The sequence below is a fragment of the Sphaeroforma arctica genome (assembly GCF_001186125.1).
Source record: "Sphaeroforma arctica JP610 unplaced genomic scaffold supercont1.461, whole genome shotgun sequence".
NCBI lineage: Eukaryota > Ichthyosporea > Ichthyophonida > Sphaeroforma > Sphaeroforma arctica.
Genome location: NW_014040097.1, coordinates 36,483 through 53,000, shown reverse-complemented (window position 1 = coordinate 53,000; position 16,518 = coordinate 36,483). Strand labels below are relative to the sequence as shown.

At 42.8% G+C, this 16,518-nt stretch overlaps 2 protein-coding genes across 4 annotated transcripts in view; one reads left to right on the top strand and one right to left on the bottom strand.

Moving 5' to 3' along the window:
• The first annotated feature begins 4,197 nt into the window (after positions 1–4,197).
• Positions 4,198–13,301, top strand: SARC_06460 (hypothetical protein). The gene is made up of 17 exons (XM_014299642.1): positions 4,198–4,631; positions 5,422–5,577; positions 5,913–5,977; positions 6,321–6,471; positions 6,726–6,999; positions 7,243–7,435; positions 7,633–7,773; positions 7,976–8,166; positions 8,552–8,721; positions 9,081–9,266; positions 9,508–9,666; positions 9,798–10,474; positions 10,673–10,826; positions 11,079–11,279; positions 11,515–11,698; positions 12,419–12,583; positions 12,771–13,301. The coding sequence occupies exons 1-17, from the start codon at positions 4,226–4,228 to the stop codon at positions 13,264–13,266; spliced, it is 3,969 nt and encodes a 1,322-aa protein (XP_014155117.1). The 5' UTR covers positions 4,198–4,225; the 3' UTR covers positions 13,267–13,301.
• A 505-nt stretch (positions 13,302–13,806) lies between these two features.
• SARC_06459 (hypothetical protein) overlaps positions 13,807–16,518 on the bottom strand; it is a gene marked incomplete at its 5' end in the record, with an annotated part of 9,538 nt that continues 6,826 nt past the window's right edge. Inside the window, 4 exons of one of the 3 annotated variants that reach the window (XM_014299639.1) lie at positions 13,807–14,844; positions 15,486–15,561; positions 15,900–15,970; positions 16,127–16,216. In XM_014299639.1, coding sequence (XP_014155114.1) covers positions 14,716–14,844; positions 15,486–15,561; positions 15,900–15,970; positions 16,127–16,216 — 366 coding nt within the window. In that variant the 3' untranslated portion in view covers positions 13,807–14,715. Of the gene's footprint in view, positions 14,845–15,485; positions 15,601–15,899; positions 15,971–16,126; positions 16,217–16,518 lie in introns of all 3 variants that reach the window. The other 2 variants (XM_014299641.1, XM_014299640.1) reach the window with 2 other exon arrangements.

Genomic DNA, 16,518 nt, shown 5'->3' with positions numbered 1-16,518 from the left:
ACTCTATGCAACAGGTAGCACCACCATCGCAATCACATTGACCTCCTTAATACTGATCACAGGCACGGACAACACCAACTGGCCGTGTACCTAACAGCGAAATTGACGGCATGAAGTAAATCGGCCAGCGAAGTGCAGAATTGGCCGCACGAAGTCTATACCTTTAGTGACACCCTACGATAAGTAACTTATCTTTTTTGAAACATACATTGTAACCTATCTTTTTTGAACATACATTGTAACTTATCTTTTTGAAATAAATAGTATTATCCCTACGATAATGTGAACGTTACCCGCAGGACTCAGAGTAGAGTACAAAAAAATCCGACACTTGATGAGATGCTGGAAGAATTTACTGGCCCTAGTAATACTCAGGAGCGAGCATCTATGGTGAAATACCCTGACAGAATTTATTTAGAACCAGCGGATTTGCTTTTTGGAATGGACACTCCGCAAAAGTGTTGTCGTCGGCAAAGTGTTCTTCTGATGCTTTCCGTAGAACGATAAAATCTTCCCGGCAACCATGTCCTAATTAATGTGAAGCAGATCGAACTTATTTCGTGACAAGCTACAACGCCGCCTCGTCCATGTTAACCGGAAGAGATGAAGGAGCATTGTCAGGATGCTGCTAACACATATTGCAAACACTTTCCTGTTCATCACGATCGATAGTTAAAAAAACTCGCAGGCTTTAAATCGCTGCAAGCTACCAAAGTCTACATATATTTGTATCACTGAGTTTATAGCGGCATGGATGAGAATGCAAGTCTTTCATCGTTTTCAATGAATGATACAAGCAGAAGCGGAGGGACGCATATAAGACACACACGCGTTACAGGGCCTAATTCGTACATCTAATGCGAAAGACTATAAAAACATGCTCAATGACATAAGACAAACGGGCGCTCAACGAATAGCCGACTAAAACCACAAGGAGCAAAAGATACAGCTACATGCATTTATATTGGACTGTGTGGGATAAGAATGCGCGATTTGTACATGAGTTAGATCAGATTCATATACCAATGGGCTTTCACAGATAGGCTTTACAAAAACAAGCAGGTTCTAAGACACCATTAGACGTGAACAAAAATTACAGTCTATGCCGTTTGAGAAAGTTACTGTACTTTGTGTACGCATACAAGATCAAGTTTTGAAGGATATCGCATACTGACATTTATGAACATGCATAAAGCTGGGGGGGGGCGGTGGGGGGTGGGAGCGAATCCTCATTAACGAAACTAATCAGCTTATCATTTGTGTCCTTGTGAAATGACTTTGCTCTGGTTGACTGGCTCAGTCATTGTTAGAGTGCAATGTGGTAGACTTTAAATAAAGTGCAAATGTATGTATTTATTTCCGATCTCACCTTTGGTTTTATATCTAAGGTGTTCGTGCCAGTGTTCAGCAGCTTGGGCTGGCCAGGGTAAAAAAATGATATGCTCAGTATGAGAAACCTTTTGCAGAGCACTTTCACAATTTGAAGCGGGTCTATTTCGACTTCTCTGCAACTAAATCTCACGCTGAGCACATGATGTCTTTTCGCATAAGTTGTGACTCACATAGAACCACAGCTATTTTTAGAATGTTGCGATTGATAGACTTAATCCTGTACCCACCCTTAGGAGTCGGTTGAGGAACTAAACCTGCTCTCGGGAGTCGGCTAAATATTAACTCACCTTTCGGGAGTAATTTAAGCAACTTAGTTAGCTCTGGAAAGTGAGCTAACTCTGATGACTTCTACAAATCAAAGAGGGTTTCTTGCTGTAAAATGTGTAGTCTCTCACCTTTTTTACCACAAAACCATAAAGGTCACGAGTTTGAATCTTGTATCTGGTAAATTTGTGATGATACTGGTCCCGTAGTAAAGTAGATGAATAACTGAGTCAACCAATCTCTTCAATTTTGTATCCATTAAATAGCGTAATTAACTAGTAAACAAAGCAACAAATCTAGTATTAACTTGGTTGATTAAGCCATTCACCTTGTGTAGATACTACAAACCATCAGTATTGTCTAGTGCGGAAGGATCGGCGAAATTCGCTCAAGAGAGGTGATCCAGCGTGTATGGGTTCAGAAAAATTTCCCAGGAGCGGATCTATAGTTCGAACTAAGATCAAACGACTCGCGACACTTTCCAGTGTTGCAGTAAATAAGGTGAATGACCGAACCAAACCATCTAGTACTGATGCTGTAGTAAATAAGGTGAATGACTGATACGCTCTAAACCCTAAAACCTTCTTGCTCGGGGTTTGAATTTCTTTCTCCATGTGGTGTTGTACAGCGTCAGTGAAGTTATTTTCGTTGGGCATCAGTTGATCCAGTAGATTGATTATTCTTGCTAGGTAAACAATGAGCAGATACAGTAAGATATTCATGCCTAAAGGTATAAGTTATTTTGCTTGGGAGGTCGGAATTACCTCAAAGCAATTATACGCTTTTGTTCGCCGTAGTTCGTATCATATATCTCCGTTGAACCTGCACGTTGTGCTCGTGCATCAAATTATATTTTGGTTTTGTACTTTGACTGGCAGGGCTAGCTCAGTTACCACTGTCACTGCGGTCCATGCATGTATGATAAGATCTTAAATCCACTAATGTATTGAACGTATGTGTGCATTGCCAGTAGTTTGTATGTCTATGTGTAGTCTGTGGTCTCATTGGAATTAAAGTTAAAGAATAAAGTGTGTAAGTAGTATCTTTTGCATTTTAAAACGACGTTTTCTCAGTGTGTACATTCACAATGTCTACTGTCATGCTTATCAAACTAGCCTCCAGCCACCGAACTGCTCAGAGTTTCTCGTGTATATCCTGCACCTTGCTTTCGTCGGTGATGGTTAATTGCTTTACGTGAACAGGTTTAAACTACTGTGCTACACGAGCTCTTTTTATTACTTTATTCCTTCTTGGAATCGTGGTCCTCGATGGCTTTGATTGGGTGCATTCTCACACGTTTGCATTCTTTTCGGATGCGATCAGTGTCTTGCACGATTGTCGCCTATCTGATAAGTTTTTCTATCAGTTCACAGAAGTCTCACTCTGACATGTCAGACAAGTATCCATGACTACCCCATCAGGCCTGCTCTGAGCCTTTGCGAGTCTATCTTTTTTGATTGTATACGTTTGCTGCGTGTGAAATTTGATTTGGGTTGATTGTGCATTATTATTGTATTGTAGTGTGTGTGTGGCTGGGGGGCGTCTATGAGGTACACCGATATGCGATGTAGTGTGTATTGTGGGGTATGTATTGCGGTGATAAGTGAACTTTATTGAATCCTCTACATACCGAAGAGCCTGATAATGGCTCACGGAACAAGGTGATATTTATCGATGACACCGTATTGATCGGTATAACGGACTGCCCTTTTATTTGAGAGATTGAGAATTGATAACTTTCATTTTGATGTTGCCCATTGCCCAACGCCAAATGGCCTTTATATCCGTAGATATATTTACCGATTCTAATACAGGGTTAAACATGTTATAGTATGGTAGATACAAGTGGTCGTTTCATTTTAAAGAAAAGCACCCGGGGCACACCAGACTAGTGAGAGAGCCGTTTGAGCCTCCTGACTGGCCAACTTTCCCAAGGTCAGAGGCTGGAGGGCCTGAGTCCTGAGTGCTGATGCATGAGGACAGAGGCCGAGAAATGAGGACTTAGCTTGAGCCTTGAGGGGTTGAGGGGTGAGGTCGTGGGGGCTGGGGCCTGAGGGCTCAGACACAGAGCTGAGGCCTGAGGCCTGAAGAATCGCTTAAAAATTGAAACTTGAAAGTTGTAATTATTTATTGTTTTATACACATACATATCACATAAATATGTATGTACAGATTTTAGCGCGGATTCATAGAGAATCGGTAGAGCTGATTGGTTACAAATTGGGCGGGGTTTATTTGTATGTACACATAAATAAAAGAGACCAATTTCAAAAAACACAATTTTTATATATTCAAGATCGATAAGTGACTTTGTCTGAACTTCTCTGAAGGAGACTACGTTATAAGGTCTGAACGAACATAAAGAAAGACAACCGCTGCTACTAGCAACACCATCTCTTCCTGAGCCAAGCGAAATTCCCCTTCCATACCTCTCTAAAGGGTTATTAGGCAGAGTTCAAACTCGCTGTCAAGCGTTTACATCCACTTTAGACCCATCCGTATTTGAACGAACGGTATTTGTGCAAGGTTTGACGACATTGGTGTACCTGGTGAGTATGCAATACGCATCATGAGCGCTGCGTCCGTGATCAAACCATCAGTCGAATTGGCCGAGAATCTTCCATCTGGAAAACGGAAAAGGGCATCGACCCGCAACATGGTCAAAGGTAAAGCGAAATGCCGGAAAGACGAGAAGGTCGATTCTACAGGAGAGGATATGAATAAATCAGAAAGAACTGTGTCTAAGAAAAAAGTCGCCGGGAAATCGAAGAACGCAGGGAAAGAGACAAAATTTTCAACCAAGAGGAAGAAGAATTTGACTACCGAAACTAACTCGCGGACACTCTTATCTCTGTGGGCCCCGCCAACTATCGTAGTAACAGAGACGGTGGAAGAGGTGACTGCAGAGGACACGAGAAATGCAAAGAAGCCGACGCAAGATGCTCATTCACCTATCAGAACAAGAATCAGAACAGGTGCGTAGTGTTCGTACGACCTGTCATTTCCGAAATCAATAGTATACCATGGTTCATGGTATAGATCCTGTGACTACTTTCGATTTTTCATGGTGCGATGAATATATGCGTCGAGACAATCTGAGTATATATAGTCGATTATGCTTGTATGCTCTGGAACAAGCGGCAACGCATGCATATTGGGGTACATATATATATCTAAGTATCTGTATATAAAATATGTAAGTCAACATGCTCGTATATATGAGCATGTATATAGACACGCATACACACACACACACACACACACACACACACACACACACACACACACACACACATATATATATATATATATATTACCTTTATATGTAGGTAAATATTCCTATAGTTCGTGTATATACATATTTATAATAATTATATATAAAGTATATATGTTTATATGCGTGCACCTACAGACACACATAACACACATAACAGTTACATCTTTGCATAGATGTGATTTCATAAGTATTTAGTTATGTTCGGCATATATCAACTGCATATTAGATTACTGACGATTATATTTATATGTAGTTCATATGCACATCCTAAGTGACGTACACATGCGCTACACGCATATAGGTTCTTGTATACTCACATGCATGCTGGCTTGTACATTTTTTTATCATGAAAGGCTATTGCACCACTTCAATAGTAGTGATGAATGCAGTATGATATATATATCTGCAGACGCGAATATTTACATCTGCTTGCTCATGTCAGTGCACAGTACTGAATATCGACACTATGCTGTTCTCTTCAAATTTAGGTGCGATTGTAAATTGTTCGAAGACTCCAGCACTCGACGGTGCGATCAACATTGACAGTGATGACGATGTTATCTTTGTTGCAGACGTTGGAGGGAAAGAGAATCATGATACACAGAAACCAAATGCACAAAAAGCAGCGGAGAATGCACCCATTGGTAGGCAGCTAATATACTTTTTATATGGCAAGCTACGATCTCTTATAGTACTTCCTCGTTGGCTTTACGTCTGTGAAATGGAGAGTATCAGCTTGAAAATTGGCCTACGCTCGCAGCTATTGCCGAAGTTACAAATTCTGATTATGCAACCTTTGGTTTCCCTATCAATTGTGCATACTGCTCTTCGGTCAATCTGCCATTTTCCATCTAATGATGTGCGCGACGGAAGTTCGTATAGGCGGAACTTTGCTCATTTAGCAATGATACTTAACGGAGGATATTTAAAAGGATATCGGTTCACCCCATTGGTTGTTTCCTACCATTTTTCCACGCAGATGTCGATGCAATTCCGGCCATGTTTCTAACCAAGAAACAAAAGCAACAACGCGCAATGAAAGCGGTACGTATTGCTTACAACAACTAAAAAGTGAGACCAGTACACAGTAGTAGCACGGGCTCTATCGTTGATATGTAACGAGTAGGGATAGCAGTGCTTACTTGGAAACAGTCCGGTTGTAGGTAGCACATACGAACGTTGAAAATACAGAGTTATTGTATGTTCGGAACCACTATCCGTACCCTCTTGTTTTCAAACTTAAAAATTAACAAAATGAGCTGACACTCCCAGGGCGTTCATTTCCACATAGAATGTACCATGCACACCCATATTCTACATCCTCACGGCATCTATCCCTCACAGTCGTGGCGGGTACTGACAATTCGCGCAACTCATTCAATTGCAGAGCCAAAGGCAACTACAAAAGGAGTTGGAGGAGAGGCGGCGGACTGACGAACGTTTTAGACAAACTATGCATGCATCACAAGCGGAAGGTGTAGTAGATATAAACATGGCGCTCGGCAGGAAAGCGTTGCAACAGAACAGTGTGATAGTCGGTATGTTTTTTTGATCTCGTCATACAACAATATGAGTTTTATAACTTTCACGTGTGGTACTTTCATATGACCTATAGGTGCCATCAGCACTTAAAATATATTCTTGGGCTTTCCATCGTTGCGAAAGTGTAGATAGTATTCGACACTCTTGGTCCGTATGTTTGGGCTTTCCATCGTTGCGAAAGTGTAGATAGTATTCGACACTCTTGGTCCGTATGTTCTCATGACCTGGTTGCACTATTGCATATGCGCAGAGAAATTAAAATACGAAAAAGGTGACATCATCGTCTCCAACGACACACCCGTTTTGCGACCAGCGCAATTCCCAACGAACTCCCACATTCGACAGTGTTCAGAGTGTGCGGCATCTAAAGAACCAAACCCAGACGAAAGCACAGCATTTTGTAGAACATCAGCAATGCAAGTGCCGCAGTTGCACTCTTACTGCTCTCTGGCTCTTCCGGAGGGGATGGACCGGTGGCCACGACGCGACCGTACTGTAACAGTCATACCGTGTCAGTATAACCAGTATGTAAGAAAAGTGATGTGTGGCGCTGTGTACTTTTATAGGGTCTGCCAAGCTAGCGAATACTGTAGTTACCGAGTTACTCATCGGCCCAGTGGGTGATTTATGTTGGGTATTCCAGTTCCCAATATCGTGTGGAGATTTCCATGCGTGCTGCCATGTTACAGAATGGTAAATTGGTTTGTTTTTTATGGCTAAATGCCTATGTTTCATCACCGCACACGAACGACTTGAACTACATACAGAATCACCACCGGTCGGTTTTTAAAGGCTGAACGATGTAAAGACACAAATCAACACCACGTGGATCATCCACAACCAAGAAGGAAAATAAACTACGATCAAGCAGTGGCTGCTGTCGCACAGGCGTATGACTGCCCCATACAGAGGGTCAAGCACCTATTTAGGACTGTAAAGAAGATGAATGCACACATAGAGGTATGTTTGAAGTTGCGATTCTCTAACGTAGGAAGCTTGAGATTCACCAGGTATTCACAGCGATCCTCCACCAGTGCTCCCGTAGGATGTGCTCCAGTTCCATGATTCTCAATGCATGCAGCTGATCCGCAGCAGAATTGGGATACTGATTCTGTTTGCGTTCGCAAGTCACTTATACATCAGTTCGATCCGCGCAGGTGTCAGATTCCCAGACGGATACCAGCAAAGATGTTAATCAACATAATATATGGGCTCATATCTTCCGCCCCACACGTGTTGGTTGCATAGTGGGCACCTCAAACAATCGCAATGCTCAATACCTCCGAGCATGGCTGAAGGTATGCGTACAACAATACACACAGTAGTTGAATCGCTTGCTTTTGCTCATCGAGAGTTTACATTATCATGGGTGTAGGAATCAAACGTACATTGAGCAACCCAAACAGGGGCAGTCGGGTAGACTGACGAATTCATATATATTTCACAATTGAGTTTTGGTTCGAAGTATCAACGTTCTATATCCATTGTCGTTTTTTTAAGGAATGGAATGATCCTCAGATGGGTAAACCCATCCCGAAATCGCCAAAAAAACCAAAACGTAAAAAAGCGAGGCGGAATCTCATAGAAGATACTCCTGAACCGGAGGACATACTAGAGGAGGATTTTGTCTTCGGACCAGAATTGGAATTTGCTCCTGACATGTTCTACTACAATGCAGATGAAATCAAAAGGTATCGATGTTCGCAGCGAAAGCTATGTACCTTGCCCAGGTGCACTTCACGGTAGAATTGAATCAGCACGTCTGATTGTCAAAATATAAGTTGCGTAATGGGAAAGATCGTTTGGATCTGGTAATCGCACAGTTGTCAGCGTGTACCCAAGTGGTATTGATTCATATACATTCTCTTCAATTATGTACACACGGTTAGCATGTATGCGCAATTTTCGGTTTATATCGATTGGATGCTTGCCTCCGACTCTAGTACAAACTATTGGGGTCAGACATACGATGTTCTGCTTTGTTACAAGGTCATAAATGGTCACGTTCAAATGAGAAAAACTCATCTTGCATATGTATGAAGCTTAGCCTACCCGTATTCTTTTTTGAATATGAAGCAAGCGAAATCGCAAGGAAAGCTTCATCAACGACGGTGAAGATCCGGGCGCATGGAGTGACGACAGTTTCAATGAATGGAACAAGCCAAGTCTTACGTCAGACAGGCTGGGAGAGGTGACACTGCATACCGTTACTGTACTTTCGGGGCCCTCTGGATCGGGCAAAACAGGTGGGATTGTTCGCACAATGTTTTGTTGCTTTGATATTCTAAGTGTTTATAATTGATAGTATGGTTGTACCCAGCGGCAAGCAATACCGATTATAGATGGAAGCACATTAATTTTCGCTTTTCTTTGATACCGGATGCACTGACAGGCTGCTATCGATTACTGTTTGTTTGACAGTGTTGCACAATCAAATAAAATAGCTTGTCCACAGCAGGCAGTAGCCGCGTCTCTAAATACCCAAACAGAGCGCATTCCAAGGCTACTCAAAGGACTTGCTGCCCATCGCAAAATGCACACACACACACTCCTTCCACAGTAGGAACGCTTATCATTCGATTATTCTACGTTGCCGATTATTTAGCATCTGTATACGCCTGTGCGCAAGAGCTGGGCATGCAAGTGATAGAGATCAATGCATCCATGAGGCGCACTGGCAAGACCGTGATGGATGTGTGTAAGGAGGCAACACAGTCGCGAGTGCTATACCAGCAAACAGGAAGTGTGGCGGATGGGAGTATACTTGGTGATATCTCCTCCATAGTACAAAGTATGTGAGCAAACGGGCAGCTCACCTCGGTTGCTAATGTTCGGTGGGACTGTATGCAAATTATAACATCGTGTAGCTGATGGTTTACCGTTGTCATGATACTCTGAGAAGCTGTATGCTGTGCTCCTGGCGTTTACGTTTACGCTAATTCTGGACTTCTATAGTTGTAGTTGTACCACACAACAAAATCCTAATTTCTCTTGAATGTTGTCACTCCTAACACGTGGTCTACACTCGTCAGAGGATACCAAACGAAAGCTTAAACATGCGATAATACTGATCAAGGATGTTGACGTGGTCTTTGACAACGAGGACAAAGGCTTTTGGGACACCGTACTGGCACTCGCCAAGTCTTCCAGGAGACCCATTGTTATGACACTGACACCGAACCATCATACAGGCAAGCTTTGTGAATATAGTATGTGTAGTATTTCTTATGATTAACTGGTAAAGCCCTTCGCTGCCTTCCGTCTGCCAGAAGGAATATCTCAAACTCACTTTATAGCCCCCCCTTCCCTTTTTCTCATATAGGAACAGTTCGGGATTTGCTTCCATTCCAAATGCGGTACTTACCTTGCCACTACAACAGTCCCACTGTGAAAGATTTGGGGTTGTATTGCCAGGCTATATGTGCTTCTTTTGGAGTCAGTGCGAGTCCGCGACAAGTGCAGAATCTCGTCAGAACGTCCAACAGAGACATCCGCCGAGCGATCAACACACTACAGTTCTGGTTCCAGCCCACTCGACACAATGTATTGCCCGGTACACAGAAACATACTACGGAAACAGATTCACCTCACAATGTCCCAGAACAAGTACCATATATAGGTAAAATGAACGCTAAAGTTGAGGTAGATCTCTGCGAGTCTTCGCCTGAAGTGGTGGTGGATAGCGGAGAGGGTGGTAGAAAAGACAAAGATCAAAACAAAGGCGGGAAGGTGTATATATTTTCGAAGGCAAAGTTGAAGTCAAAGTCGAAGTCAAGGTCAGTCAAGAATTTGAAAAAGATAACATTCACATTTGGAGTAAAGGCACCAACCGATGATAATTGTCGCAGCTCAGTAGATAATGCAATGGCCGCGGACTCCACTGCGGAGGAAGATGCGGCCCAGAATGAAACACTTGTGCAAGATTCCGCGCAGCAATTCGAATACGGCAAGGATGGATTCGCCGAGCGATTGACATCGCTCAAATGTCGCCAATCACAGGTATGGGACGGCTGGTGCAAACTTCCACGTCGTTCTGCTCGCGGATTGATAATTTGAATCAGGAACGAAAGTTCACTTCGCAATTTTCTTGCTGATGTATTTGTCAAAAAAGTTTGGTGTTGGCATAGTGCGGTGAACGAAGCAGTCTGAACTCAATATTTATCTACTCACTAAGTATTTATGCAATATATACTGCAGGATCTTTTCGCTCCCGATGACGACATCTGGCGCACTATGTGCCGCGATTTTCATTCTGAACACAATAGCCCGAGACCTTTTTGGAAAAGTTTGTATACTGTGTTGGACACAGCGGCAGAATCCGTATCTTCCAATCCAGCTGTTCAGTGTAAAGGTGAGGCAAAGCTTCGGTTGAGATGTTCGAAAATAGTTTGAATTAATCTAGTATTATATGCCAGACTTCAATTTGATACTTTGCGTTCAATTGTTCGGACATAACCATGTCGGGGACGAAGGTAAGCAGGTAAGTAATGGAGGTAGGCGAGTGGGTTATATGAGATAGCTCGCCTCCTTTGTGTGAGTTTGCGGTTGGTGGAACGTTCATTTACGTTAAAACATATGGTCACCTTCAAATCCACAGAGACAGGCATACAACGCGATACAACACTCGACGACCTGTGCGCAATGATGGATTGTGTGTCCGAGTGCGACACTTTGGTCACACCAGAGGGACTTAGGCACCCCTGGATGCACACCATTCTCGATTACGATATCGATAACTGTGCGAGCGGAACAAGTGAAGGCAGCAATTCTGGCAGTAGTGCCATAGATCCTACCGCAGGCTCTGGTGTGGGAATCAAACCTCTGTTTTTGTTGGATTGTCTTTCTCTACATCTACTGGGTTTTCAGGGTTGGACTAAATCAAATACTGTCACAGATTCGGTCGTTGGTTTGACATATCATGGAATTGTAATTAGCTAGATGCGGATCAGATTATGACTGAAAGCGAATATAGGATGATTGTATCATTTTAAATGATTGAGCGTTTAACGGTTCTCTTTTCCGGTTCTAAAATCCTGCAGCCGTCAATTTGTGGGTGGAGCCAGAGCGCGTTGAGGAGCTCCGCGAACATGTGGACAGTGAAATGATGATAGATTCTGCCCTCATCCAGTGCGCAAAATGGACGTACAGTCGTGTCACACACTCAAAGACCCTTGGAAATTCAGAAAAAACGGAGGATTTTTTGGTCTCCAAAACAGTCGACAGGTACACGTGTGTGCGGTTCGTTATCTTAGTTCTGTGCGGATCCAGTTAGTATATACTGGAGCACGCGACAGGTGCATTGTCCAATCGCACCGCCTTGTCGTATTTTGTGCTTATGCGAGTCGGCTGGATTGATTGTGCTGAGCCAATATATTTCGATTAATTATATGTTAATCGTGGAGTCAATGGTATCCATCAGCTGTCCCGACCTTAAAGTCCGCAACTCTTTCCAAATTATTCATGTCGTTCAAACATCAAGTGACAATTTTAATGCATGAAACTCTCATTAGCGATGCTCGATTGTTCGAGGAGCTATTAACATGGTATGATAAAGAGTACTCGATTGGCAGCATGAAACATCCGGTTGTTCCTTCAATGTACACATGTAGCGTGATTGTTCCGTGAGCGTTTGCGTATGACAGTAGGTAGAATTTCATAAGCAAGTGATCTGATGTACATGTTCTTACATATTCGTTGTTCACTATATCAACTTCTATAACATGTATAGATCACTATGCCTAGAAAAGTTAGCACACAGTTTAAAGTTCATGCTGTCAAAGCTATACTCGAACTTGAATTGTCTGGATACACTATTCGTGCCTCAATACACGCACCTTTGTTTTCGTCATTATTTATGTCAACATACTCTACCGTGTGTACTCTTTATGTTCCTATATATGCAAGCCTTAACAGTATATGTATAAATGTTTTTACAATCTGCAGCTTGAAGGATCATCGCAACGAAGTCCTCGAGTGCCTGAATATTGTGGGTGCTGATTGTTACCGCCTAGATCGTGCGGTTCTGACTTCTGAATACGAGTGCGCCCTGCGGTCTATGGGACTTGTTGATCTGCTGGATCAAAACAATAAGGAGAGGCAATCACGCAGGTAGTATTTATCAGCATAGCATACCCAATTTGTCTATTATTCTGTTTCTATACTTCTCATTCATTATTTTTATCGTCCTCAGCGTTCGGAGGATTTAATGTGGTCGTGCCTTCCTGTCGTACGAACCCAATTCTGTACCTGATTTATTGACACGTTTCTGAACACTATGCATGTTTACTCAATATAGATGGACGCCACATCTGGGTAAACTGGGGCTGTCACTTTGCCAGATGGTCACTATAGCGAAGCCCAGATTTGCGATACCAGACGACATCGACTTCATGGATAGTACTATAAACGATACCGATGCTATGGAAGAGAATATGGAGATTGATTCATCTGCTCGAGAAGGTGGTTCTATCCAGGAAGACAGTCCACAGAATGACGTCACTTCACCTGTACACGAATATACGAACAGTGACGAGAATAGTACTGCTCATAAAGGTGTTTCATCTCGAGGAGATATTCAAGAAGGAGCCGCTTCAGAGGATGTGCCTAGTACTGATCATGGAGGAGTTCAAGGAGAAGACAGCACTCGTCCAGTTGATACAAGGATGGATGTTTCTCTCCCCAAGGGCTCCGGATCTGAAGTGGATGCTAAAACTCGTGACGATGCCTCTACTCCTGGAAATTTAATCACGCACGAGATAGCCAATACTGATAACGAGATCCCTGCTAAGTAGTCTGCACTAATTCAATAAAGTATAATCTTAATCGCATCTGTACTTCCTATTCTTTTACGGATCGAGATATGTCTTGCCCACTGTTGTTGTATTTCTACTATGGGTTGTGTGAAAGGAGCTAAGCCACACCTCAATATGCATTTGCATGAATTGCAATATAACTACAGTTTGATTGTAGTATATGTGCTCTTATTACATCATATATTCCGATCGCTACCGATAGCAGCGTGCGGCTTATACGACTACATGTGAACTTGACCCCCACCTGCCACAACGTAAGCACACTGTTCCGTATTAGTCCAGCATTAGCCATTCTTAGGGCAAAACAATGGTACGAACTTATACGCTGAGAGAGTCAAAGCCTTTTACACCATACAGCTTTGTACGAGAATATGCACAAAGAAAAAACTATCACCAACCACTCCAGTATTTCGTTGTAGAGCCAACGCTCACCTGCGCTCAAATCAGCTCAGATAAGAACGTTAATCCACAATGGAAACAATATTGTGGGAACGGGATCGCAATGGTCAGTGCAGATCATCGGCTAAGATTCACACTTTATTGGTCATAGACACTATGTTTATATATTACGGATGTGGGAGTTTCAATCCAGACCGCGTACTGCAGTAGACTAACAGTTGGTGTTACGGATATGTGTCAACATCCAGATAGACATACGGATCAAATGCGCGTGCCACGTATCGTAATTTTAATCCTAAAGCTGGGTCGTGTAGTTCGCGCGTGCTTCAGCTTAGAAGGATATTCAGAGGCCGAGATGCAATTTCTGAGGTGAGTAGCGGTACTCTGGGACCATCTCAGCATCACAACGTGGGCAATAGGACAGTATTTCTCAATAACTGCTAACCCACCCACATCTGTCCATCCACAGCAAACAATTGGCCTTTAGACGTTCGACCATACGTCTCATTTGTTAATCTACCGTCGATGTTCTTTCCCACAACTCCTCACAACTGTATCCCGGATGAGCCGACATGCGAGAAAAGCAGGTATATATTCTGTCCAAAGAAGTGCTTGTTCGAGTTCAGCGGGCGCCAGAGAACGGTGCTACTTCTTGCATCGTAGAAGCACTACCCCATACTAACGTTTCTTGATTACCTTTGTTATACGACGTAATCAGGCTTCAGTAGGTCTCTCACATAACTAGCACCTTGAGAGTGATTCTCCCCAAAACGGCACTCTGAATGTTGAGTACTACATTGTGCTGCTCGCCGTGTCACAGAGAGACTGAGAATCGGTAACCAGTATCGCACCAGGTTCGAAGTCGTGGGGTGACAATGCTAAAACGTTTTCGGGTGACCGGGATGAGACTTCTGATTCTCACAAACCCATGCCACATGCATAGCGATAATTGCTGATACAACGGCTCCTAAAAGGAGGCTATGTAGACCCTGTGCACAATCCTCCGCGCAATGTATCCAGGTACTAATTTCAGCTTCTGTTTGACTTCTCTTGCAGCGTGGCAATGGTGTTCCCAATGCCTTCATACGTGTTGTGAAGAGTGTAGATGAGCTCCGAGAAGCGATCTGTGATGATTTCGCTATGCTTCTTATCCAATAGCTGCGCGGAAATAGGTGAAAGGTAGATTGAATTGAGCCAAGTACAGCTGTGTGTGATAAGCAATAGCACACATGCAGACTAAAGCCTAAAATCCAAGATGTGCTCATGTCACCGCATTGTATTTGATCAGCTTTGATGATGCGCACCTCAGATTTATTAGCTATACGGATTGAATATGGAACCAAACAATGTCTTATTTTACATAACTTCTTTTTTAAATACATATATCGATAAATTCATAGGCGTGCAAATGGTATGTCAACTTTCGAATATATTGATACATAAGTAATTTTTTCACGAATGCGAATCAGACAGCATGTCATATATCCTGAATTGTAACTACTATGTACTACTTCATGAGCTGACAGAAGTAACCTTTACAGGATGTGCACCCATGTGTATCATAGATTTGCACACGATTATGCTCATGTCAACATACATCAATAAGTAGACGCTCATATAGTTTCCTATAATCGTAAATGATATTTAAGAGTGTGTACACTTCGCGATTCTCCTTGCAGATATGAACACATGAGTAGCACACTGAATCAATTTTGTAGCTATGTCATTGTGATTTCAGCTTTAGGTGTGTCTGTGTAATAATTTGCAAACGCATTTCGGTGCCTAAATAGAAAACCCACCTGTAACTTTTCCACCACATCAGTCTGTAATATCGATAGTTGGTCCGATAGCTTTTCCTTCAGCCTAAGGTAGCGCCTGCTTGCATGTTGATGTAAGCAAGGGCTGAGCAGCAGTCTTCAGTATCTAATACCGTTAATGTCAGCAAAGCACGAGGTATGCAGCAGGTAACACTATAGAAAAACATTTACCGCGCATGCTTTGAATTAAATAAAAAACACCGCTTGAAAAGTTGCTGAATCATAATTTGCGGCCTTCAAAACACAAAGCATGATTTGAAATGAGCCTGTCGGTTACGTTGACATCAGCAGTAATTTGAATATCGAAGTTAATAGAACGGGGATTCGCACTTGATCAAAGGCTTAACTGACACTAAGGTGGGGTTAGCGTTGATCATGAGCCACAAAACGACCCACCTGCATTTAAAGTTTCCTTGTTGACAACGGGATAGACTGACCCCTCGCTCTTTACTGAGAAGCTCTTCGTCCTGGAGATACGATTCACAGGCAGACAAGTGAATACACTGGCCATAGAGGTGTGGTTCATCACACTGTAATACAGGCACGTTGATTTGTCACCGAACGTGCAATAGAAATAGGTACATACAGAGTGCTGGCACATATACGATACCGATAAGACCCACCTCCATGCTGTGTATGGATTGGACAACCGCTGAATACTCGCTCCTCGCGGCCAGATACTTGTCAATAGTTACTTGCGCATCCGGAGCCACCTGAAACATTGAAAGCGGTTGAAACGTTTGTTGAATTTTCAGCTTGAGAGCTGCTATTGTGCGGCTGTATTGTATGAAACAGGTACAAAGCTGTGCAAGCCGAGATTTTCCAAGCAAGGTTGCAATTAGAAACTCATTTTATATTTGTCAAATCCTTGCTAGACCCCCTCGATAACAGGACGCGATGAATTTGTGAAGGTCAGACGGACAAACGTCAGACAAACGTGACGACAGTGGACAATCTTATATGCGATTAAAATCCACTCCGGGTCTCTACGGTTTGCTTATGCGTTAATATATAT